The sequence below is a fragment of the Ochotona princeps genome, chromosome 9 (genome assembly GCF_030435755.1).
Source record: "Ochotona princeps isolate mOchPri1 chromosome 9, mOchPri1.hap1, whole genome shotgun sequence".
Classification (NCBI taxonomy): domain Eukaryota; kingdom Metazoa; phylum Chordata; class Mammalia; order Lagomorpha; family Ochotonidae; genus Ochotona; species Ochotona princeps.
The window spans coordinates 68,889,661-68,916,576 of record NC_080840.1 but is presented as its reverse complement, the minus strand read 5'-3'; the positions used below and the strand labels follow the sequence as shown (position 1 = coordinate 68,916,576).

Below are 26,916 nucleotides of genomic sequence, written 5' to 3'. Positions count from 1 at the left end.
GGGGGCGCCGGAGCGCAGGGACAACACGCGGAGAGCGTCTCCCGCCGGGTGGCAGGGCGCATGCGCCTTAGCCCCGCCCCGCCCCCTGCACCGAGGACCGGAAGGCCCGGCCGAGCCGCGTGGAACCGGAAGCGGCCGCCCGGTTGCCGGAATCGGGCTGAAGGGGCGGGAAGGTGTCTGCCATGGTGCTGGCCGCGCGCCTCGGGCGCTCTGTGCCTTGGAGACGGGCAGCGGCCTGCGGGTCTCGGCTGCTGACCGGGACTTCGGGGAGCTGCGCGCGGTGCGGCCGCTGGCGGGCCCGCGGCGTCGAGGTACCCCGGCAGGCCCGACCCCCGCGCCCCGCTTCCTCTCCGCGCCGCTGCTGCCAAGCGGAAGTTGAGGCCGGGACCCCGGCCGGCGGTGCCGCGGATCTCCCCCGCGAAAGCCGTGGTGCGGGGCTCCCCAAAACCTCAGAGCCGGCGTGGGGCGCAGCCGGCGGCCCCGGGGAGTCAGTTCCGCAGTGCCCAGCAGCAGCACTTGAGGCTGTCAGGGAAGGTGCTGGTGTGACTTTGAAGTTCCCAGCGACTTTAGATGATATTATTATTATTATTTCCGAGTTGCTTGTAAAATCTGCATCATGTTTAAAAAGCACTTTTCTTCCTGGGCCACTTGAAAGGTGTTTGGGGGTGAGCGTAGGCAACAACATCTGATATATTTCACTTGAACTACGTGCTTCTTCCCTTTAGCTCTAACTTACACGTTAACTGCCCGCTCAGTTAAGAAATTGTAGAGCTGTTCTGGGGCAGGAGATAAGAAAGATCGTAAGGCGTTATTTCTGTCATAGCCGAGTGAGACTTTAGATGGAGAGAATGCCAGGTGTGCCCTCAGCTTCCAGCACGCCGCCCCCATGGCTGCAGGACCCCAAGCGCTTTGATCATCCTCGGCCATTTTCCTAGGCGATGGGTGATGGTGGACAGGGAGCTGGGTGGAGCCAGCCCTTACAGGGTGCCAGGGTGGTAGTGGGAGGCTTCACTGGCTATGCCAAGTGCTGGCACCTCCAAGACTGTTTATTGTTTTAATCTGGATAACTGAAAGAACAGAGTTGCTGTATGGCTGTGTTATGGAAAACTGGGAGGAGTGGGTTTGAGGGAAAGAACTTTGTTGACTTTTAAACTTGAGGTAGTAATAGACTTCATTTAGCCACTGTAGATGGTTGGATGTGATGTTAAGTTTAGAGGTGCCATCCAGACTAGAGATTGGGTGTTTGGGGGTGTCGATGGGGTTTCAAACCATAAAATGAAATGTGACCAGACTATAAACCAGTAGAAAAAAGGTCTGAACTAGCCCAGAACACAACCAGGAAAATGAGATATTGAACGTGAGGAACCAGTAGAGAGGAAGGAGTAGCTCTAGTCAGACAGAAATCTGACAGAGTGGCATTGTGGAAGCCAAGAGATTCTAGGTGCTGGGGCAAGGGCTTCATAGAGGAAGAGTGTGGGGTTGATAATGTGTATTACCATGATTGTGGTGCTCATGATGGTTTTATAGGTTCACATAGTGCCCTTTATTTATCTCATACTGTTTTTTAAAAATTAAACATGGACTGGGTGTGGTAGCCTAGCTGCTAAAGCCCTTGCTTTGCATGCCCCAGGATCCATGTGAGCACTGGTTCTGATCTCGGCAGCCCCACTTCCCATCCTGCTCCCTGTTTGTGGTCTGGGAAAACAGTCAAAGATGCCCAAAGCCTTGGAACCCTGAACCTGTGTGGGAGACCTGGAGGAAGTTCCTGGCTACAGATTGGCACAGTTCTAGCCATTGTGGCCACTTGGGGAGGAGTGAATCATCAGACAGAAGATCTTTTCTGTCTGTCTCTCCTCTCTGTATATCTGACTTCCCAATAAAAATGAGTAAATCTTTAAAAAGTAATTAAACATCCTTTCCTTGTTTTATTTTAAAAAGTAATCAGTTGTCAAATGGTCGGTCAAGAAAAATTCAGAATTGACCACAGATCGAGCATCATAATGTGAAAATCCAAAAAGCTCCAAAGCCTTACAATGTTGGAGCATCATTTTAGCACTGCAGGAAGTTTATTTGTCCAACCTCATAATGACTAATAGGCTAAACTCAGGCTTCACAGAATTACTGTAGCCTAAGGTATATGTGAAATGTGAGTTCATTTTGTTTATACTTGGGAATGTTAAAATATGTCATATTCATAAATTCCCAAATCTGAAAAAAAAAATCTCAAACACTTCTAGTGCAAAGTGTTTTAGAAGGGATACCCAATTCGTAGCAACAAATTTGGTAACATTAATGAACACCATTCGTAGAGTTGTGGGAATAAAGCATGACTTGGGAGGGTTTAAGAGATAATGTGAAAGAGGATATTACAGCCTGGAAAAAACTGTAATAGGATTTTGCGGGAAACCAAAGTTGGGAAATAAGATTGGAGGAGCTATGAGGTCAAGTGGAAGTGTTTTTGTTTGTTCTGAAGGGATACAGTACAGCTTGTTTCCAACAAAGATAGCATGGCTTGTTTTTATGCTGATATGAGTGCATCAACAGAAGGGGCGAAACGATGCATGTAAGAAAAATTGTGTAAGAAGGGAGATTCTCTTGATTGATTTCCTTATCTCTTCATTTGTCAGTCAACTCAAAAATCTGACCAGAATTATAAAAGTTTACTTCCAGATCTGTTTGGATGCACTTTTTTTTAATGTTATTTGCTTAAAAACCCTGAGTTTCTTGGGTGACCTTAGAAGATATCTTTACTTGAGACCGTATATATTTTAAAATAGAATTATGTGGTGGAGAAAAGGACAAGGGATCTCCCACCCAGTAATTCATTGCCAGGTTCCCACAGCAGCCACGCTGTGCCAGCATGAAGGGAGAAGTCACAGTAGCATCTCCCACATCAGGAGCAAGCTGACCTGGAGCCAAGCCCTTCTGTGGGTGTGCGGTCACCCCAGCGGTCAGACACTCACCAGCCCCTGTTCCATACACCCTCCAACATGCAGGCCTCTGCATGTCAACTGTAGATTTTCCAACCAGAACTTGCTAGCATGATGGTGATTTGTGTGTACTTCCAGTGTTCTAATCGATTGCTTTGGGAGTGGGGGAAGTTGTGTAATCTTTGTGGAACAGTTTGTTGAAATGGTCTGTGTTTGATTTTTATTCTGATCGTATTGTGTCTGTAGGTTGAGTGGAATCCAGGATTTTTAAAAAGAGGCCCTTTCTTCTCTGTCTTGTCTTACTTGGGTTTTGAAACATATCAAGTTCTCTCTCACACTGCTGTGGTTCATGCCACTGCCAAAGGTAAGCCTCAATTAAACGTCTAGAAAACTGGTTTTATTCATTATTTTGTGAATAACTTGATTGTTTTTCACACAGTGAAAAAATTAAGATTGCTGTGCTCTAGATTGTATTTGCCTTTTTTCTACTTGTTATTCTGTATTTGTGTGTATACATACAAACACACATTACACACATGTACATGTTCATAGTACTTTGTAGAAACTAGGACTGCTTTAATGTTAAAATACTCTATTAGTTCATTTGGCACTCATGAGCTAAAAATATTCTTTTATGTTTTTAAAAACTTGAGATTGAGAGATTGTAATTACAAGGAAAAAAAGATTCGTTCTTTCAATAATTTTTTTCTTTAAAGGTTTATTTATTTTTATTGGAAAGGCAGATATACAAAGACGAAGACAGAGAGAAAACTCTTCCATTCGGTGATTCACTCCCCAAGCAGCCGCAATGACTAGAGCTGAGCTCATCCTAAGACAGGAGCTAGGAGTTAGGAGCCTCTTCTGTGTCTCCCACGTGGGTGCAGGGTCCCAAGGCTTTGGGCCGTCCTCAACTGCTTTCCCAGGCCACAAGCAGGGAGCTGGATGGGAAGCAGTTGAGGACAGGATTAGAACCAGTGCCCATATGGGATCCCAGTAGGTGCAAGGCGAGGACTTTAGCCACTAGGCTACTGTCCCAGGCCCTAAACTGCAAGTTTTTCTTTTCTTTTCTTTTCTTTTTAATTGCATTTCATTTTATGACATAGTTTCATAGGCTCTGAGGTTCCCCCAACCCCTCCCCATACCCTTCCTCTGTGATGGATTCCTCCACCTTATTGCAGTATCACAGTTCAAATCCATTCATGCTGCTTTCATTGCAAGCATGTACCAAGCATAGAGTCCAGCATCTTATTGTCCAGATCAATTCAGTCATTTCCTGGGGTGACCATCTCTGGTCTAATGGCAGAGCTGGCAGAATATCGTTCCGACCAATTAAAAGCCATAATATAGCATCGATAACAGTTTACAACATTATGGAGTTAATTGACATGGTATTGAGTGACTGAGATATTAGAAAATGCAAGTCCTTTTTTTTTTTTTTAAAGATTTATTATTATTATTGGAAAGCCGGATATACAGAGAGGAGGAGAGACAGAGAGGAAGATCTTCCATCCGATGATTCACTCCCCAAGGAACCAGCAGCCTCTTCCAGGTCTCCCACACAGTGCAAGGTCCCAAGGCTTTGGGCCGTCCTCAACTGCTTTCCCAGGCCACAAGCAGGGAGCTGGATGGGAAGTGGAGCTGCTGGGATTAGAACCGGTGCCCATATGGGATCCCGGTGCGTTCAAGATGAGGACTTTAGCCGCTAGGCTGTGCCATCTGGCCCAAGAAAATGCAAGTTCTTAACTGCATCCTGTGACTGCTTCATTGACATTTCAATTTTAGGTTATACAACCGGTGTCTGTCCACCCTAAAATGGCTATAGGATACTATTCAGCTGTCTTGTGTCTATTTTCATTTTTGTGTTTAGCATAAACTGCAAGTTTTAAAAAAAATTAGCTGAAATGAATGTATATTAACATTCCAATTGAATGGGATTGTTTAGCTAGTAATATCTGTATTGACCACAAGATGGTGCGAGATACCCACTTATTAGCAATAACTAAAGGAACCTTAGGAATTATTTTACTAGTTTTTCAAAATAGGTGAACATTAAACCCATGGTTGTAGCTCCAACCCTTGTGGTCACTTGGCGGGTGAAGCAGTGGACAGAAGATCTTTCTCTCTCTCCTCTCTGTAAATCTGAATTTCAATAAGAATAAATCTTAAAAAAAAGCCCTTATATGCTGATTCATTTACTGTAACTCGTTTTGTGTGTGTGTGTGTGTGTGTGTATGTCTCCTTGTAAAATGTTTAAAAGATTAGTTAACTTGGGCCTGGCTCAGTAGCCTAGTAGCTAAAGTCCTTGCTTTCCATCTCTGGAATCCCACATGGGTGCTGGTTTGTGTCCTAGCTACTCCACTTCCCATTTAGCTCCCTGCTTGTGGCCTGGGAAAGCAGTCAAGGATAGACCAAAGCCTTGGGACCCTGCACCCACATGGGAGACCCGGAAAGAAATTCCTGGCTCCTGGCTTTGGATCGGCGCAGCAGCAGCCATTGCAGTCACTTGGGGAGTGAATCATTGGATAGATCTTCCTCTGTTTCTCCTCCTTTCTGTACATCTGCCTTTGCAATAAAATAAATAAATATTTTTTTAAAAGAATATATGCAAAAGACCTACTAAAGTTCTAGTTTTAATGATGTGGGTGATGAGAAGTAGAATTTCCACTAAAAGTGGTAGTCGGTTATAGGGAGTCAGAGTACTTACACCATGATACGCATTCAGAGAAGGCAGATCAGTGTGTCTCCTGCTCTGCTGAGTCAGTGTTCTGACACAGTTTGTGTTTGTTACGGTGGCAGTTCTGGAGTTCAGCAGTGTGGAATGGGTTGGGGACGAATTAGGGTGTTGATCGGGTTGGTGAACACCTTTCCCACCATCCTGGGTGGGAACCCTGTTCCTCACCCCGTGTTCAGTGCCAGCCGGCTCCTCCTCCTGAGCTTGCTTTGTCATAGCTTCTCTTCCTCTTGTATTTGTCTTGGATAATCTAGGATAATTTCCTGTGGACATCCTTGGGGGCTGTTGTTCTGCTTGTCACAAATACCAACAAGGGGGCCCGGCGGCGTGGCCTAGCGGCTAAAGTCCTCGCCTTGAACACACCGGGATCCCATATGGGCGCTGGTTCTAATCCTGTCCTCAACTGCTTCCCATCCAGCTCCCTGCTTGTGGCCTGGGAAAGCAGTTGAGGATGGCCCAAAGCTTTAGGACCCTGCACCCATATGGGAGACCTGGAAGAGGTTGCTGGTTCCTTGGGGCATCGGATTGGCGCGCACTGGTCCGTTGCAGCTCACTTGGGGAGTGAAACATCCGACGGAAGATCTTCCTCTCTGTCTCTCCTCCTCTCTGTATATCCGGCTTTCCAATAATAATAAATCTTTTAAAAAAAAAACAATTATCAACAAGGGATTCTAAAGCTACCATTTATTCTTTGTAAGAGTCTTGAGTTGTTAAAATACAAACTTGAGAGAATCAGCCAAAATACAGAAATATAAAATAGAAATCCATGGAAGCAGTCTTTAGAAAATAGCTGGTTTGAGTATCATTAAGCTCTGCAATGCCTAATCAGATTCAAGTGGCATTAAGAGGAGGAAAAAATATTTTATTTTTTGGCTACTGTCATTTTTGTGCTATAAATTTAAAAAATACTGGGGCTGGCAGGATAGGCTAGAGGCTGAAGTCCTTGCTTTGCTTGTGCTGGTCTCCCATGTGCTGGTTCGTGTCCTGCTGCCCCGCTTCCCATCCAGCTCCCTGTTTGTGGCCTGGGAAAGGGAGACCCAGAAGAAACTCATAGCTCTTGAGTTTGGATTGGCTCGGCTCTAGTTGTTGCAGCCAACTGGGGAGTGAATCAGCAGATGGAAGATCTTTCTCTGTCTCTCCTTCTCTGTGTAAATATGTCTTTCCAATAAAAATAAATGAATCATCAAGAAAAAGTTTAAAAGATACTTCACGTATATGGTCATGTCTAATTTCAAGTGTTTTCTTTTGGCTGGACTGGGTTTTAATTAAAAAAATGTATTTGTTCTTATTGCAAAATCAGATATAGAAAAAGGAGGAAAGACAGAGAGGAAGAGTTTCCGTCCAATGATTCATTCCCCAAGTGATCGCAACGGCTATAGCTGAGCTGATCCGGAGCCAGGAGCCAGGAGCTTCTTCAGGGTCTCCCACGTGGGTGCAGGATCCTGAGGCTTTGGGCCGTCCTCGACTGCTTTCCCAGGCCAGAAGCAGGGAGCTGAATGGGAAGTGGAGCTGCCGGGATTAGAACCGGTGCCCATATGGGATCCCGGGCATGCAAGGCAAGGACTTTACCCACCAGGCTACCTTGCTGGGCCCGGCTTGTGAGTTTTATAGTCATATAAGTACTGAGTTGGGTGAATCGTAATGCCAGTGAGACTTGGGTATCAGATTCTTGATGTTGCTAACTTGCTCTCAGTGCTTGATGCCAGCTCGTTATTGTCTTCACAGTGGCTGTGAGTACAGGTGACGTCATAACAGCCTAGCAGCGCCTCGTGTTCCGGTCCGTGTTGAGTCTTGTATGTTTATAATGCACAGTACTCCACCACCAACAGATTTTGTCTGTCTGGTGCGTAGGTCGGCCGTACAGTTCTCACAGGAAGGCACTTTTGTTTTTTTGATTGAAAAGTCTGTCACATTTGGAATAAATTTTGTGATTTTTATTTTTCATGGTTTCAATAAATAATTTCCCGTGATGACTTCATACTTATTTTTACTATACTTTTATTTAGATTACTCAGAGGTTTTACTCTTGATTTTCCTCACTTCATTGGTTTATATATGAAAGTGTCTTTTTAGCAGTGTATCCATCTGACTTGGAATGACTTACTTTATTGTCATTTTTCTTCCATGATCTTTGAAGTTGAAGAGATCCTTGAACAAGCGGACTACCTGTATGAAAGTGGAGACACGGAAAAACTGTACCAGTTGTTAACTCAGTACAAGGAAAGGTAGGCAGACTTGACTTGGGAGTCTCCTTAACTTTTGTGTTATTAACAATCATAATCATCCTTGGTTCTTGAGGTTTTTGTAATGGGTCATTTTAATTTTTATTTCCAAAAATATTACTTGTTAGCATTTTATTCATAGTATGTTATTTCTTTTTTGCATTAAACAAATGGAAAGTGCCAAAGGTATCAATGATGGAGAAAAAAAGTGGTTCCCAATCTAGTGGAAAGTTGAATTTTTTAGTTTCTGTTTTGCTTTGGTTCGTATAAGTGATCACTGAGTATGTCTGTCCCATCTGTGTGTAATGTAAATTTCTTAGTCCTTTTAAAGTAACTTCTTTTTCATGTGAGATTTAAATGAATTCACTTGGATTAGAAAGTGAATATATGCCTTTTGGATGGGAACTGTGTATCACCTAAGAAGTACAATGTTTCAGATAAAACAGAGCTATCTTATTTTTCTATTTTTGGTATTAGAGTACATGCTGAATGCAGTATAAGCATAATGAATAATCCTATTTTTTTGTGCCTATGGTGTTGTTTTTGTTTTGAGTATGGGTTCAAGGCAAACTCAGCCGTATGTTTATTTTAAATCAGGTTAAGTGGCATTCCCAAATCACTAATCTGTCTTATCTTCTTAAATGAAAAATATTGGGTTGTTTCTAGCTAATTTTCTTCTATTCCTGAAACTAAGTTTTCCTCAAGACTCAATTTTACTTCACAATTATGTAAAAGAGTGTTTCCTTCTGCGTTTTCCCATTAGTAACTTGAAAAGGCTTGACATTTTATAGTACTTTCAGTTTTACATTAAATAATAGGTATATTATCAGAATCTTCAGATGCAAAATGTTATTTGTAAAAAAATATACAGCAGGCTAAAAACATATAGTACAAAGGAATACAAGATTAGTTTTTAAAAATGTTTAATTTTCATTACTGATTTGTTGACCTTTTTACTTTATGTAATCAATTTAAAGGGCGTGCAGTGCTGTTTCTTGAAATAAGCCGTGCAGCAGGACAATGGCGTTCACTCACAGGATTTCCTTTGAGATGATGTTATATTCATTCATCAACTGATTAGCTAATGTTTATCATTAACCTGTTCTGTGCCAGTAGTTTGGGTGATTTGTTTGTTTAAGATTGGAGTTTGTTGTAGAGTCTGTATTTAATGGTGTTCTATGGAGGGTTAGTGAGCTGTGTGAGGGCAACCTTGGGATTGCGTATGGATTTGCATGGACAAACATTCAGGCTCTCAGGGAGGCCAGGCGGAGTGATACTTTCTAAGATGTGTGCATTTTAGATACTATAGACTAAGTTCATGTTTGTTAATAACTTTTATTTTCCCAAAGTTGTATGTGAACAATAAAAATTTAGCTTTGTGTGTAATGATTTTGGATACCCTGCTGCCTGTTGTTTCTGAGCTAAGCCTAAAGCTCCTGGTGGATATACTACTGCGATGTCATTTGATAATCTTTAGAGACCAGCTAAAGTGGTTGCTTTTTTATTTCAAACTAGTGAAGACGCAGAGTTACTGTGGCGTCTGGCACGGGCGTCACGTGACATGGCTCAGCTTAGCGGAACCTCCGAGGAGGAAAAGAAGCTGTTGGTGTATGGAGCCCTGGAGTATGCGCAGAGAGCACTGGAGAAGAACCAGTCTAGTTCTGCAGCTCATAAGGTGAGCTTCCTGAAGTAACTTAGCTGTCGCGCACTCAGAGGTGCATTGGTCTGTTATAAATGTGAGAAAGAGAATTGTTCTAGTTTTAAAAAGAAGGAAAGGTTTCTTTTTACACTATCTTTCAAAAGAATTCTTTTGCATTCTTAAGCTTAATTTAATTTGCCTTCCTTAGTATTTGATAAAATTAGTTTTGCTCATGCTTATTTTTAAACCAAAGTGGAAGTAATTTCATGAATTTCCTGTTTTTTCCTAGCAATACAAACATCTGACAAATGTTTTTTCATTTTTATCACTTTGTATTTCTGTTTACATTTACATAGAGGTGGTAATAAAACAGTTTACAATCTGTACTGACAACGAAGACACCCAAGTATATGGTTTTTCCATGTAACTCAGTTTCTGGGATTTCTACAGGATTTAGAACAATGTTCTTCTGGGCTGGTGTGGCACAACCAGATAAACCTCCACCTGTGATGCTGGCATCCCCTATGGGCACAGATTCAAGTCCTGGCTGCTCTACTTCCAGCCAGCTTCCTACCACCGTGCTTAGGAAGGCAGTGGAAGACGGCTGAGTCCTTGGGCCCAGGTCATCCATGTGGGGCACTCATACAGTCTTAGCCTGACCCAGGCCTGGCTGTTGTGGCCATTTGGAGGGTGAACAAGAGGATGGAAACTGACAGTCTCTCCCCCTCTCTCTTTGTAACTCTGCTTTTCAAATACATCTTTTTTTTTTTTTTAAGTTTCCAGTACACTGGGGTGACTTAGGGGAGGTTGTTTGCATTTTGGACCAGTTCTTAATTGCATGGGACGGACCTTGATAGAATGCTCCCTCTGTCACTGGACGATAGTGACAATGAAATTCTAAACCGTGACATTTCTACACGCCTCGTTAGGGTTAGTGCCCTCCCACTCATTGCTGTAGACCTACAGCTTCCGGATGGCAGACTTTCCTTGGACTGAGGATGTAGATACATATATTCTGTTTTTATAAATACTCTCTGTGCACGTGAAAAATGTGCTTTCAGCTGTTAGAAGTATCTTATAAATGTCACTTAAAGGAATTTGATAATGTGTCCTAATTCTCACTGCTTTTGTCTGCTTTTCTATAAGTTACTGAAAGAGAAGTGTTTCATTTTGCAAATATGACTGTGGGTTTGCCCATGTCTCTTTGCAATTCTGTTGCTTTTTACAGTGTGTAGTTTAAGTGCTGGTATTATGGATACAAACATTTTGTTTTGTTGAATTTTGAATTGACCTCTTTGTCTTTGTAAAATGACCCTCTTGATGTCTGGAAATTCTGTTGGTTTATACTGTGCTTCACAGTGGGCAAAGCCATGTGCTTGCTTTCGATTCATGCTGGCATAGTCATCCTGTCCTTCATCTTCTTCTTGCCTCTTGCTGACCACTGCCCTTTCACTTTTAACTTACAATTTATCTTTTAACCTGTATTGTTTACAGGGTAGTGATAGGTTGTGCTTTTGGTTTTATTTTCAAACATTAGCAGCATTTTTTATTAAAATGCACTTTCATTAACAAAATTCACAACTTTATCGTGTCCACATGGTGGTTTCAGCTTGCTTTCCATGTTGTACAGCCATCAGCTTTGTCTAATTTCACAACAATTCTCTCAGCTCAGAGAGTAGACCTCATTGCTATTGCCACCTAGTCTGAGGTCCCCCCTGCTCCATTCCTTGGCAGGTACTAATGCTTTTATTTGTCTTTGAATTTTACAGTATGCAGCCTTTTTTGGTCTGGCTTTCCTGACTTGTCATAATACATTTTTTAAAAGATTGATTTATTTTTATTGGAAAGTCAGATACACAGAGAGGAGGAGAGACAGGAAGATCTTCCGTCTGTTGATTCACTCCCTGGGTCTGTCACATGGGTGCAGGGTCCCAAGGTTTTGGGCCATCCTTGACTGCCGTCCTAGGCCACAAGCAGGGAGCTGGATGGGAAGCGGGGCTGCTAGGATTAGAACCGGCGCCCATATTTGATCCTGGGGTGTGCAAGGCGGAGACTTTAGCCACCGGGCTACCATGCTGGACCCTAATTTCAAAACATTTTTATCATATCAAATTAAACTCCATTTACAGTAGGCCGGCACTCTGCATTCTTTTCTACCCCTACCCCTGCAATCACTGATTTGCTCATGTCTTCTCATAGCTTTACCTATTTTGCATATTTCAAATAAAAGATGTGGGGAGCGGGGTGCCGGAGCTGCTCCCAGGAATAGGAAAGGCCGTGGCAGGATGGCAGGGTTGGTCCCGCCAGCAGGTAAACAGGAAGTCACAGGGATAGGCTGATGCCCTCGCTGCGATTATGTCATTGCTACTGGCCTATCGGGTAGCTCCAAGTGGACCCAAGGGAGAAGTGATTGGTGGAGAGCAGTATAAAAGCAGCTGCTAAAAGCTGTAAGAGGGACGAGGAGAAGAAGGACGGGGGGGGAAGAATGATAGACGGAACGAGAAGAACGGGGCAGCAGAGGGGTAGAAAAGCTAAGATCCTCAGGGAGAAAAGCCAAGGCGTATGGGGAGAAAAAGCAGAGAGAGGTACAAAAGCAGTAGGACCTATGGAGAGAAAAGTATGGGGAGAAAAGCAGTGGAAAGAGGGGTATAAGGCCTACGGGGAGAAAAGCAGCAGAGTAAAGCTAAGACCTTCGGGGAAAAAAGCAGCGGAGAAAGAGTATAAAAGCAGCCGCTTTGGGCAATAAGGGGTCCGGTTGTGGTTCTGGCTTTTCCCAAACCCTCAAGACTGTGCCTCGTAGGTAGTGTCGCTGCTGGTCAGTGACAAAAAGGAATCATACTATGTGTGATCATTTGGGTCAGGTATTTTTTTTTAAGATTTTTTTTTTGTGGGGGAAAGGCAGATAGAAAGAAGGAGATTGAGAAAGAAAGATATGTACGTTGATTTCGCACTCAAGTGGCCACAACCACAGGAGTTGTGCTGATCCAAAGTCAGGAGTCAGGGGCCTCCTCCAGGTCTCCCACATGGGCGCAAGGCCCCGAGGCTTTGGGTCATCCTCCATTGCTTTTCCAGGCCACAAGCAGGGAGCTGGATGGGAAGTGGAGCAGCTAGGACACGCATGGACATTCCGGCATATGGGATTCTAGCTCATGCAAAACGAGAACTTTAGCCACTAGGCTGCTCCACCAGGCCTGTACCAAATTTTTTAAGTTTTATTTGTTTTTATTGCAAAGTCAGATATGCATAGAGAAGGGGAGACAGAGAGGAAGATCTTCTGTCCAATGGTTCACTCCCCAGGTGACTACAATGGCCAGAGCTGAGCCAGTCAGGAGCCAGGAGCCTCTTCCAGGTCTCCCATGTGGGTGCAGGGTCCTAAGGCTTTGGGCCATCCTCGACTGCTTTCCCAGGCCACAGGCAGGGAGCTGGATGGGAAGTGGGGCTGCTGGGATTAGAATCGGTGTTGATATGGGATCCCGGCATGTGCAAGGTGAAGACTTTAGCCACCAGGCTACCGTGCTTGACCATGTACCAAAATCTGTTAACTGCATCTTTCATGAACTTTTTGAAGTAGTTTAATTTTTTTCCTGATGCTCTCCTGTAGGCACAGTGATTCCCCTTTTCACACCATTTGCGCCCTTGTCCCCTCCCTGTATTTTGTAGTACTCTTGTATGGCCGGGGACCTTGGATTTTTTTGGCGTGTATATAGCAGTTCATGCCTAAGGGGTGATTTTATCCTGAGCTCTGATACATTGACTAAGATCAGAATACCAAGTTGGAAACACCATGTAACCCCTTAAATCAACTGTGCTGTGTAACTGCAAACTGTCAGTGCAGTTTAAACGAGTGTATAGTCTGCAGTGTGTGTGCGTGTGTGTGTGTGTGTGTGTGTGAAAAAGAGGAGAGGGAGAGACTATTTATTTATTTTTAATATTTTATGATACAATTCCCTAGACTCTTGGGTTTCCCTTCCCCCTCTGCAAAGCCCCTCCCCTCCACTAATCTCCCCTGTGTTATTACAGTAGTATAGTGCTTCCTAAGCAGTGCTACGTCCTTCATCCTACTATTGAAGTGTCTCCTAACATTGTAGATATGGGCAATGGCAGAGTCCAGATTCCTACTTTCAAGACATATTTAACAATTTCATTGGGAGTCCATCTTTGATTTGGAAGTAGAGATGCACTCTGCTGTATCTTCACATCTGGATATGATAGTCTCTATTACACAGTCACTATATATCCACTTATATGAAAAGCCATAATATAAAAACAACCACAGGAAAATAGAAAATGAACAACATGAAGTTAAATAACGTGTTACTGAATGACCAATGTGTTGCTGAAAGAATAAAAAAGAAAATAAGAAATCTTGAAGAAAACAATGGAACTACTTATTTTCAATGACCTCATCCATGAAGCAGATTTTGGTGGACAGTAGATTAAAACAAAAACTGTGTTCGTTAAGGTCATTCTGGTTATGTTTACTAGAATTCTGCAAGGAACATCTCAGACATTTAGGAGGGGACATTTATTTTGAGCACCTGTTGTGTGTCGTAGAACTCAAAGGTAGGGTGTATTGACTTATTTGTGAAGAGGCTTCATAATTGTTCTTTCTGTTGTTAGCTGCGGATCTTTGTCACAACAAACTCTTTCCTCCCTTATCCTGATTCTAGTGCTCTTCCACAACACGGGAGGATCTGAAGCATGCTACTTCAGATAGTAATCTTCTGTCTTCCACTGCCTTCCTAGGCACATTGGCAGGAAGCTGGTTGGAAGTAGAGCAGCCAGGACTTGAATCTGTGCCCATAGGGGATGCCAGCATCACAGGTGGAGGTTTATCTGGTTGTGCCACACCAGCCCAGAAGAACATTGTTCTAAATCCTGTAGAAATCCCAGAAACTGAGTTACATGGAAAAATCATATACTTATGTGTCTTCGTTGTCAGTACAGATTGTGTACTGTTACTTCTACATAAATGTAAGCGGAAATACAAAGTGATCAAAATTAAACCTAAGTTTAGTTTCTGGGAATTAAACTCGGATTGTCTAAATCTGTGTCTGCTGTCCAAATGTGGCTCTGAGGACAAGGTCACAGTCGCCTGACATGGTTGTTTCTACTATAACAAAGCAGCTGTGGAAAGTTAGGGAGCTCCTGTAACAGAGCCTGGAAGATTAAATAATACTCGGGTTTTGTCTACATTTTTTTACTAAGATCATAAAATAGTTCATTATCTCACGATGTTGATAGTTGGGATGATTCACTCCTCTCTATCTTGTATTACTTCCTCTGCATAAGCAGGTTATGTCCCTGAGAGGCTGAAGGACCCTGCTCGTCTTGCTTTATATTATCTGCTGCATTTCATGTGGTCTTTTATGTTCAGCAACTTTAACAAATTTTTTATCTATATTTTATTTATTATTATTATTATTGTTTTATGATACAGTTCCATAGGCTCCTGGGATTTCCCTTATCCCCTCCCCAATCCCCCCCACACACCTAGTTCCTCTATATCATTACTAAAGTATAGTTCTTCATACACAGTCATATGTCCATCATTGCGGGCATGGAGAATGGCAGAGTCTTTTTATTGAGTGAAAATGACTTTTGAGGAGTGGACACTGTTTTCTTGTATTGAATGGAACTTGAAAGAGTAAATTCTCTTTAGCCTTTTCTTTCTTTTAGTGGTATGCCATCTGCATTAGTGATGTTGGAGATTACGAAGGCATCAAGGCTAAAATTGCAAATGCCTACATCATCAAGGAGCATTTTGAGGTACTACTGAATTATTAAAGTTTATGAATTTTGAAAGATGTTTTTCTGAACAGATTTTAATTATCCATTAGTGCATAACAAACAATGAGACACTTAGCGGCCTAGAGCAGTGACGATCATTGTTGCTGAGCATTCTGTGTGTTGAGAGCACAGTAATGTTTCTACTTTTGTGAGCGTTCTGACGATTGCATTCACCTAGATCCTTAAGTGAGCCTAGAATGTTCAAAATGGCCCTTGCTCTCCCAGAGCTCCTCCCAGCTGTTGTTTTCCATGCAGTCATCTAGCTCTTGCTTGTCACAGCGTGTTAACTGGTTTCTGAGAAGGAACATTTGAAAAGTCCAGTGTGCAACTTCTACCAACCGTCTGTTGCATCATACTTGATAACACAACCTTGCCCTAAACAGTCACGGGAATAGCCCAGTTTCTTTTGGAAGGATTCAGTTGTACAGGATTTTGTACAGCTTTATGTAACATTTAACCTACCATTCCAAATAACTTCAGATTATGATCTGGTTTTTTTATAATCAGTTTTTATATTCTGTGTATGTACTGTATGCTAATATTTTTCCCTAAAGTTAATTTGCTGTTTTATGGCAAGTTCTCCCTTAAGCTGATAAAAATTGTGTAGGAATCTTGATTTCATACTCTCCATGCTACTCATCCTTAATAAACACTACCACAACGAAACCAGCATTTCTATTTCTCCTTCATGTTGAAACTCAGCCAAAAATACAAAGAAAAAGCAATGAATGGGAAGCTATGGGTATAGTTCTGAATATGCTGACTTTGCAAAATTTTATTCTTATAGTCTGAATTTCTAGTTTATGTGACAGTTGGTAAAAAGGGATATTTGGAGTTTGTGGGTCTAATTCTTACTTAAGCACCAATAAAAATATATGTACACTTTTTACATTTTGCAATTTACATATTTTACATTTTCAGATTTTGAAATCAAATTGATCCCTTACGTTTTAAGTGGCATTTTTCTTTTTATTAGCTCATGAAATAATGGTGTGAAACACCACTTTTAAAATTTAGATTGAAATACTGAAGTTCATTAGGTAAATAGCTTAATTATTTCAGGATATGGAATGTGAATAATGAAAAATTATAGAAAACTAATGTGTAGGCTATTGATTATGTGAAACAGCAATAGTATTTTATGTGCTTTTAAATCATTATGGCAAAATATGCTTAAATATTATATTTTGTATTGATATAATTGATATAAAGATTGTAACATTTCTTTTTGAATGCAGCTATTACTTGTAGGAATTTATATTTTTGGAAAGACATATTGAAAGGGAGCAGTTTATGATGGAAGTTTCTTTTAAGTTCCCCTTCTGAAAACCTTCTCATAAGGACATCCAACCCTTGGGTCCTGAGGCACTCATCATGTGACAGATTAACTCTCTCTCACGCATCTGGAGGGCTGCTGACTAGTCTCATTCTTAGGAGAAGGGAGAAAAGAAGTAGTTTTGCAGAACTGTAATTTGGAAAGGTTGCTTAGTGTTTTAGTTATAAATGAACACTTTAAATGCATTTTTAAAGATTTATTTATTTTTATTGGAAATTCAGGTTTGCAGAGAAAAGGAAAGACAGAAAGATCTTCCATCCACTGGTTCACTCTATAAGTGGCCACAATGGCCAGAGCTGATCTGATCTGAAGTCAGGAGCCAGGAACTTCTTCTGGGTCTCTCACACAGGTGCAGGGTCCAAAGGCTTTGCACCATCCTTGACTGCTTTCCCAGGCCACAAGTAGGGAGCTAGAAGGGCAGCTAGAACAAGGACTAGTGCCCATATGGGATCCCAGGGGGTACAAGGCAAGGACTTTAGCTACTAGGCTATTGCACCGGACCCTTTAAAATACATTTTGCTATTAATCACAGCTCTACTGACATAGAACTAAAATTCAGTGCAGAGTTAATTTTTACCCTTGTTTAAGCAGATTTCAACCAACTCTTTTTTGGTCAACGTTATTCAAGCTGGTATTTCTACCACTATTACCATTAATCAATATAAGCTGTATTAACTTTCTACCTGGTGTCATATTATGAAAAGAGAAAACTGATGATAGTGTTAGAAGATGTCACTACGTTAAGTATCTGGTGTTACTTTTTTATTTTCTGAAGATTTGTTTTTATGTGAAAGAGATTTATAGAGCGAAGGAGAGACAGTGAGAGATCTTCCGTCCACTTGTCACTCTGCAAATGGCTGCAATGACCGAAGCTGAGCCAATCTGAAACCAGGAGCTAGGAGCCTCTTCTGGGTCTACCATGTGGGTTGAGGGGCCCAAGGACTTGAGCCTTCCTTGCTGCTTTCCCAGGCCATAGCAGGGAGCTGGATTGGAAGTGGAGCAGCCGGGACTTGAACCAGCACCCTTGAGGGATGCTGGCACTGGCAGGCAGAGGATTAGCTAGTTGAGCCACTGTGCTGGCCCCTACTCATCTTCACCACAAATTTATATATGTTATAATTAAAAATTCTAGCTTTAGGAAAGTATAGAGCTTGTGCAGGTCAGCAAATGAGAGAACACTGAGTATAGTTTGAACCCTGGTGGTCCAGCTACAGAGTCCGTACTCTTCACCGTTATAAATGTGTGCATGTGTGTTTCACACATTTTCAAGGGAGCTGAAAACATGGGCTCAAGGAGAGCATAAGCTAGGAATTCTTAGCTTTATTTTTTTTAAATATTTTTTTATTTGAATCAGGATCAACATTAATCTTAGTGCTTTTAAAAATATAAAGGAAACAAAATCAGGAATAGTTTCTTTGAAGTTACTATCGCTAATGCATTACCCTAATTCATGTAATAATTTATTCTGTGAATGAATAGTATTTTCCTTTGTTAGGTACAAATGGAAAGTTGAGTAATTTCTATGTAGGATTACACTTTCTAAAGTTATATCCTCTTAGTTTAGTTATTTTGTTGTTGTTGTTTCCCAACAGTCAAGATATGGCCAAAAAACCACGTCTTTGTTTATTTTTCCTATGTCAGAAACTTTGAAAGTTAAAGATTATTGCTTTTTTAAAAATTAGTCTGTTTTTTTTCTCACCTTCTTAGGCCCTGCCATCTATTTCTGTCCCTTAGAACTCCAACTTTAGTACCAGTCATTATTGAGAGAAATGTAATCATTAAAGAAGCAGGAGGAAGAAAGTTTATACTCCTTACCAGAAAAATGGAAACATAACCCGGGTTCTTTAACAGATACAATAAAACACTTCTTGGTGTTACAAAAAAAGTGATTGATTCCTCTCATTTCTTGACAGAAAGCAATTGCACTGAATCCTAAGGATGCTACTTCAATTCATCTTATGGGTATTTGGTAAGAAAACTTTTATTTAAGAGGTATTTACTATGATCATGTTTTGGGTACATGTAAACGCTTTGTGATGTATAAAAACAAAGTGAAATGTTTAAAAATCAATAGAGTTGAAATATTAACTTACATTTATACATGTATAAAAACTATACTTGGGAGATTAGCATACTGTGAAATAACAGGAATAAAGCATACAGCATGTGTCTACTCTTGAATAAGAGAATTTTAATCATTTTAATTATACTTTTATGTTGCTTTATTTTGCAACATTTATAATAAATTTATATACCAGCAATCAATCTGTGGCAGTGGGGACGGATGTTAGGGGGTATAGGAAGGGAGGAGAGGGAGGGGAAGAGAGTGGCATGGTCCTCTAGGCATGTAACTCTGTATCCAGGGGAAAAAAACCAAAGAAATAATTATGTGTTTTAAAGAAGCACTTAATGTGTGTATATACTGAATTTGGGACTATATTAAACATTGTTACTGAGGTCATTTAGAAACTTGTACTTAGCCCAAAATGGCCTTCTCAACTTTTTGTTAACCCCTTAAGTCCCCTTTGTTGGAAAAGACTGTTTTCATTTGCCATGCTAAATGCAGGTGGATTAGTCTTGGTAAAATGTTGAGATGCCCCAAGGTCTTTGTGGCCAAAGTGTATCAAATACAATCTTGATTCATCTGAGAAACAATATAATTAATTTTTCAGGATCTTTCCATTTTCGTATGTTCCTGTGTCCAAAATAGATCATTATTTTGCCGATATGTCAATACATTAGTGTGTTAATCTTGCTGGCTTGTTAGTCTTTTTGGAGATGGGTTGGCCACTATTTCCTTTTAGTTTAGATAGTAGAGCTAAATATTTATTGTCACCTACAAATGTGAATATGAACTGTCTTGTATAAGAGAAGCTAGGTGTCTTTCAGGAGAGCAGAAAGGACACAGTAACCTAACAAATGCTTGCTGAGGATTGACCATCACTGAGCAGCAGTCACTACGTCAGTCAGTCCACACATGGAGAAGCAGTCTGTGCCTCAGAGTTCAGAGACTAGGCAAAGATCCAAACCTTCTCCTACACTGAATTCTGCGAGGTGTAAAGATCTATGGGTGTTAATCCCTTGCTTTATCCCTTTAAAATGTGAGCTTAAATTGTTGGGTGCTATTGTTATTTATGCATATCTTGTCTAGTTTTGATGTTTTTCTTAAGTTTTTTTAGAACTGTTTTGAATTTGTTTTCTCTCCCCCCCCCTTAAGATTTATTTATTTATTTAATGGCAGAGTTAGGGGTGATTGGGAGAAAGAGAGAGACAGCCAGAACAGCCAGACCTGGGCCAGTCCCAGGCCAGGAGTCCGGAGCTTCCTCCACGTTTCCCAGTGGCTGCAGAGGCTTGGAACATCTCTAGTGCTTTCCCAGGGGCAATAGCAGGGAGCTAAATCAGAAGTGGAGCAGCTGGGGCAGGCACCACAACATAGTAGGCTAAGCCTTTGTCTGCAGCACTGGGATCCTCTTTGGCAGTGCTTTGAATCCTGGCTGCTCCTTGCTCTACCCAGGTCCCTGCCGGTGGTTTGGGAGAGCAGCAGAGGATAACTCCAGGTCCTTGGGCCCTTGCCCCCAGTGGGAAACCTGGAAGATAGCCCTGCTAATGGATATCAGTCTTCGGATAAAAGAAGGCATAATTTTGAGTGTGTAATGTTCTTTTTTTCCTATAGGTGCTATACATTTGCTGAAATGCCTTGGTATCAAAGAAGAATTGCTAAAATGCTATTTGCAACTCCTCCTAGTTCCACCTATGAGGAGGTACTGTGATGTCCTTTGTTAAATTAGTACTGGTTTCTTAACTACTGCACCATTCTCCAGTGTCCACACAGGGAGCTGATTCAGTGAGGGACTTGTGCAAGTTTCTAATGAGCTAATCCAGAGAATTAATACTTTATGTCCATGACTGGTGAGTGTTTCTTGTTTTTCCTTTAGGTGAGTTACTAATAATTCAAGTACATAATCAGCTAAAATAACTCATGGCTGAAATCTATTTTAACTTTGTGTTTGAAGTTGATACCATAAAAATAAAAAGGTAGCAGAAACAGCAGCTCTTGGGACTCAGTATATTTTAAGTGTATTCCACACAATGATACAGTTGTTTAGAAAAAGAAAGCATCTGTTTAAATAAGAACAATAAAAGCTCATGTTCTATGTTTTAGAATGCATTTAAAAAATTGATTTATTTGTTTTCATTTGAAAGGCAGAGTTAACAAAGAGGAGAGACAAAAAGATCTTCCATGCACTGGTTCACTCCCTAAATGGCCACAGTGGTTGGAGCTGAGCTGATCTGACGTGTGGAGCCAGGAGCTTTTTCCAAGTCTGCTGCACAGGTGCAGGGTTCCAAGCACTTGGGTCGTCCTCCACTGCTTTTCCAGGCTGTAAGCAGGGAATTAGATCAGAAGTCAAGCAGCCGGGACACGAACTAGTGGCCATATAGGATGCTGGCAGCACAAGCAGCATAGCAAAGCAGTAGCCTAACTCTGCCATGGTGCTGGCCAAAGAACAGAATTGAGGAGCAGGTGTTTATCTTCATGGTTAAGATATTAGTTATACTGCATCCTAGAGTGCCTAGTTTCCATGCCAGGCTCTGCCTTTGATTCTACATCCCTGCTAATACAGACCCTGGAAAGCTCATGTGGTTAGGTTTCCATCCACCTGGAAAACCTGCATTTTGTTCCCAGATCTTCACTGTTTCCTCCGAGAGCTACTGTGGATGTTTGAGGAATGAGCCAACAATGAGAGAGAGTCCTCCCTCCCACCCGTTTCTCAAAGAAAAATAATAAAGATTAAAAAGGATTTCTGGGTTAGCAAGTTCGCTCATCACACAATTTTCTGAGTAGGGAAATAGGTAATGAAACAAATCCCCAGTGCTTGTGTCATAACAAAATTCCTAGCCTTCCTCCTCCCTAGGAAACTGTAGTATAGAATTTAATGTTCAGCATCTTTTAGAATAGTTGGGTAATATTTTTAATGTTTAATTTTAAAATTTTACTTGAGTGCCTGAAATGGTAGCTTAGTGTCTAAAGTCCTCATCTTGCATGCACCAGGATCCCACATGGGCACTGCTTTGTATCTCAGCTGTTGCACTTCCCATCCAGCTCCCTGCTTTTTTGGCCTGGGAAAGCAGTGGAGGACGGCCCAAAGCCTTGGGACCCTGCACCCTCATGGGAGAGCTGGAAGAAGCTCCTGACTTCAGATTGGCTCAGCTCTGGCCACTGCCGCACTTATGGGGTGAATCAGCGGATGGAAGATCTTTCTCTCTGGCTCTCCTTCTCTGTAAATCTGACTTTCCAATGAAAATAAATGAATCTTTAAAAATTTATTTGAAATGCAAAGAGACAGAGAAATCTTTCATCTACTGATTTATTCCCCAAATGCATGCAGTTTCCTGGGTTAGACCACATGAAAGTCAGTAGCTAGAAACTTAATACCAAATGATTCCAGTGATTTGGGCCATTACCTGCTGCTCACCGACAACGCTCCCCACCCTCCACCCCCATCCTCTACCCCAGTCCCAGCCCCACAGGGTGCCACCTTAGGAAGTAACTGGAGTAGAAGTAGAACCTTTGCGCTCAAAAGGGTTGTGGTCTGCTGGTCCTGCTCTCGGACCAGACAGGGTCTCCCCAAGAAGCTGAGGAACTTGATTGGACTACAAGATGTTGGACTCTATGTTTAGTTTATGCTTTCAAAGAGGGAATCTCAACTGAACTTGAACTGTGGTTATGCAACAAGGTGGAGTAATCCACCAGGGGGGAGGGTGTGGGGAAGGGTGGGGAGAATCCCAGTACCTATGAAACTGTGTCACATAATACAATGTAATCAATGAATAAAAAAAAAAGGGTTGTGAGTATCCTAAGCCTTTCCTTAATCCCTGTGTGAAATGACCACCTATGTTATTATTAGTAACATAATAAAATTAATAATATAATTGATAATATTATTAAAGAATGCAGTCCAAGGAGAAAAGGATACAGTCATCTCTACTGTGACAAATTTATAGTCTAAGATACGTCATTCAGTGATGTTATAAAACAGTTTAATAAAAAAAAAACAGTTTAAGTGAGAATACTTCCTGCATATATTTAATATATAAATAGATTTTATATTTTAAAATATTGAGTCAATTTTAATCCTTTGATAATGTTTGGTGTCTGTTTTTTTGTTTTGTTCTGTTTTTTTACAGGCATTAGGATATTTTCACAGGGCAGAACAAGGTAACATTTTTTGTTTCACTTACTAATAAGTTAAAATTGCATGAATGCTGGCTATATAATAAGAATTTTTTATGATAGAAATTTTTAAAGAATTGATTGATCTATTTGCAAGGCAGAGTTACAGAGATAGGAGAGATCTTCCATCCACTGGGTCATTCCTCAGATGACCTCAGTGGCCAGGGCCGGTTCAGGCTGAAGCCAGGAAAGTCTGCATCTTGCAAGTAGGTAACAGGTCTTTCCTCTCTCCCTCCCTCCCTCCTTTCCTTTTGGTTTTGTCCGTCTTTGCTTCCTTCCTTTTAAAAAAAATATTTATTTTTTATTGGAAATGCAGATATATAGAAAGAAGGATATACAGAGGCAGATCTTCATCTGCTGGTTCATTCCCAAAGTGGCTGCAGCTACTGGAACCAAGCCAGTCCGCAGCCAGGAATCAGGAGCTTCCTCTAGGTTTCCCATGCGGGTGCAGGGCGTGCAGTGAATTTGCGGATGAGGGAATGCATCCTGATGGTATATGCATATGTAAATCTGATTATTTACTGGTGTCAGGCTCTGCTTAACCACCGCCAGAGAGGATGAAACAGCTTCTGCTCTGCGGGAATTTATAATGGAAAGGAAGGGACATGAACACAAACGTAACACAAGAATGAAGAGAACGTCCCAGTAAATGTACAAACTTTATAGTCCCATGAGGAAGCAAAAGAAAAAAGACTTACAGTGAGAGATTATACCTGGCCTAAGCTGGTGAATGAGCGGGATTTTAAGAGAAAAGACAGGGAACATTCTTTGTTTAGGGCAAAGCATGAAGAAAAAGCCTATGCCTGTGAGGTGGAGTAGTTATGTTTGAGGCACTGTTGTAGGCCCTTGGGGTTACCGTAGGAGACCAAAGAACTAAAACAAAGCCATTGTTGTGCTTACATGCTGTTGGGAGGCTCAGCTTCTCCTCTAAAATACAGGTACGTATTTGATTGAATTGTGGAATGAGAAATATGTGTGGTATGATGCGTAGCAGAGTAGACTTCCGGTTGTAAATATTTCACAGGTTTGAGGTGTGAGTAGCCAAACAAAAGTAAATTCCAGTTGGCTTTTTTCCTTATTGACAACCCACGTTTATTACTAGAATTTAGATCAGTAAGTAAACACTTTGCTAAATAAAAGCGACACTATTTCATCTGAGTTACTTTGTTTTTTCTTTTATACAGTGGACCCAAACTTCTACAGCAAAAACTTGCTTCTTTTAGGAAAAACATACTTGAAGCTACACAACAGAAAGCTTGCTGCGTTGTGGCTCCTGAAGGCCAAGGACTACCCAGCGCACACAGAGGAAGATAAGCAGGTAAACCGTCGCCCGCAAAGTCAGGCAGAGGGACTGTCAGTGAAGCACTAGCAAATAAAGGTGAATTTAGGATTTTTTAAAAAATACATTGATTTTACTTTCATTGCAAAGTCAGATAAACAGAGAGGAGGAGAGAAAGAGAGGAAGATTTTCCATCTGATGGTTCACTCCCCAAGTGGCCACAATGGCCAGAGCTACACCATTCTGAAGCCAGGAGCCAGGAGCCTCTTTCAGGTCTCTCATTCAGGTGTAGGTTCCCAAGGTTTTGTGTTATCCTCAACTGCTTTCCCAGGCCACAAGCAGGGAGCTGGATGGAAAGTGGGGCTGCTGGGATTAGAACCGATGCTCATATGGGATCCTGGCGCATGCAAGGTGAGGGCTTCAGCTGCTAGGCCACCGTGCTGGGTCCTGAATTTAGGATTTTTAATCAGTGTGCTTGTATGGATGCATTCGATTTCATATGGGAATTCACTGACCTATTTATTTCAACATAGATTTTAGTATCTGTCCCAGTGTGTTGAGTTGCCAGCAGTGCTATGGAATTGTTCTTGTGTGACGTGTGTATTAGAATGCATACTGAAGTACGAGTATTCTGAAAATGTAATCCTGTCACTGTCAGGCAGCTCTGAAGTACTCTCTTCTGGTTTTTGGAAACTAACAAATTTCACAAGTTAGTCTGTGCGGTTTATTTAACAAGTATTTTTCCATTTTAGGTACAGACAGAAGCTGCACAGTTGCTTACAGGCTTGTGACAAGACTGGATGATAACTTTTCAGAGAAGACGATATGTAAAATACCTAATAAATACCACCTTTTCATTGAATTTATAAAGATAGCATTTAACCACCACCCTCCTATGGCTTTTTTTCTCAGTTCTTTCAATGTTGTGACTTTTTCTTTTTGAAAGTGAGAACTCCCATCCCGCCCTGACCCTCACCCCAGACACTGCCCCCCACAAATGTGCGACAGCCAGGACTGGGCTGGGGTGGCAGAAAGCCGCAAGCTCTAAACTCACTACAGTTCTCCCACGTGGGTCACAGACCCAGTCACCTGTCACCATGCCCCCCGGGGTTAGCAGGAAGCTACAGTGTCTGTTTCTTCATTGTCTTGTGATTATCTTCATTTCAGAGATGTTTTTCTCTTTGATTTACTTCCTGAATTGTCAGAAATTCTATTCTGGGTTCATTCTGTTCTGGATTTTTCAGTTTGTGTTTGGATTTTTTTTATATCCACAATTTTTTAATTCATATTAGAATATTTTAATAATTTTATTTTGTTCTCATTGTCACTTTTTTAGAGTGACTTTTTTAAGGATTTATTTGAAAGTCAAAGTTATTGGGGAAAAGAGGCAGAGAGATCAGTCTTCCACCTGCTCCCTGGATGGCTGCAGTAGCCAGGGCTGGGCTGGGCCGAAGCCAGGAACCCAGTGCTTCCTCAGCTCTCCACGGGAGTCACAGTGACCAGCTCAAGCACTTGAACTCTCCTGCTTTCCCCAGGCCTTCAAAACTGGATTGCAGGGCCTGGCGCAATGGGCTAGCGGCTAAAGTACTAGCCTTGGACATGCACCAGGATCCCATATGAGCGTTGGTTCTAATCCTGGCAACCCCACTTCCCATCCAGCTTCCTGCCTGTGGCCTGGGAAAGCAGTCGAGGACGGCCCAAAGTCTTGGGACCCTGACCCATGTGGGAGATCCGGAAGAAGCTCCTGGCTCCTGGCTTCGGATCAGTGTAGCTCTGGCCGTTGTGGTCACTTGGGGAGTGAACCATTGGACAGAAGATCTTCCTTTCTTTCTCTCCTCCTCTCTGTATATCTGACTTTCTAATAAAAATAAGTAAATCTTTTTTAAAAATGGACATACCAAAAGGACAAGCCTGGACAAAACTGGATTGGAAGGGGAATAGCTAGGACGTGAAGCAGTGCACAAAGGGAGGCTGTCACTAGATGGCAACTGTACTCCCACCATAGATAAACTGAGTGTTCTTTGTGCAGATACGTGTACGTGTGTGTTAACGGTATACAGCGTCATCAGCTGAGAAGAGGTAAAGGGTTTGGAATGTTTCGAGAATACTTTATTCTGAATGATTATTGCTTTCTAGCACTGATAGTGTTTTATCAGTATACCATTCTGGTAAACTACCTTTGGAAGAGTGTTTAGGTGTTTGCTAATGTTTAGCTATTAAAGCTGTTCAAAAACTAAAGGTGATGTCACTATAAGTTTTCTCTTATTAAACGCTCTCTCTCTCATACACACACACACACACATATTTTGGGCACTGCTCCAGGCCAGCCTGGCCCGTGCCTCCCCAAGTCCAGGCCCAGGACCCATGCCAACTTGGCTGTGGATGTGGTGTCCTAGGAGGGGAGTTTAGGGATGTGTGCGTGAACCAGTGAGGAAGTACAGCACAGGTGAGGAATGACTTCTGGGCGACTGAAACGGACTGGGCTGCTGCAACTGCAGGTAAACAAGGGCGCTGAGACTGGGTGGCCTTGAGAAGGGGAAGCCAGAGGATGTGTCTGACATAAGGAAACCTACCTGCGCGGAAGTCCAGGACTGGGCTAACTGGCATTGATCACGGCCTCCTGGCACACATGAAAACTAGAGCTGGAGTACCTGCCTGGTAGGGTGAGGCCACAGTCCTGCCAGGAAGTGTGAGGGCAGGAGGTGGGCCATGACACTGGCCTGTAATGCGAACTGGGTCTGGGAGAAGAGGTTTGAG

At 42.0% G+C, this 26,916-nt stretch overlaps 1 protein-coding gene across 1 annotated transcript; it reads left to right on the top strand.

The window, feature by feature from the left end:
* Nucleotides 1–132: 132 nt before the first annotated feature.
* On the top strand, nucleotides 133–25,047 carry RMDN1 (regulator of microtubule dynamics 1). The gene is made up of 10 exons (XM_058668773.1): nucleotides 133–311; nucleotides 3,177–3,294; nucleotides 7,799–7,886; nucleotides 9,399–9,558; nucleotides 15,202–15,291; nucleotides 18,562–18,617; nucleotides 20,322–20,409; nucleotides 22,835–22,865; nucleotides 24,065–24,198; nucleotides 24,912–25,047. Exons 1-10 carry the CDS (start codon nucleotides 183–185, stop codon nucleotides 24,948–24,950), a joined length of 933 nt encoding a protein of 310 aa, XP_058524756.1. The 5' UTR covers nucleotides 133–182; the 3' UTR covers nucleotides 24,951–25,047.
* The last annotated feature ends 1,869 nt before the right edge of the window (nucleotides 25,048–26,916 follow it).

What these genes read in the sequence shown, in the direction of transcription:
- RMDN1 (XM_058668773.1), top strand. Translation starts at nt 183, where the DNA reads ATGGTGCTGGCCGCGCGCCTCGGGCGCTCTGTGCCTTGGAGACGGGCA. An exon ending in TTAACTCAGTACAAGGAAAG is followed by an intron (nt 7,887 to 9,398) that starts GTAGGCAGACTT and finishes ATTTCAAACTAG; the next exon opens with TGAAGACGCAGAGTTACTGT. An exon ending in ATTCATCTTATGGGTATTTG is followed by an intron (nt 18,618 to 20,321) that starts GTAAGAAAACTT and finishes TTTTTCCTATAG; the next exon opens with GTGCTATACATTTGCTGAAA.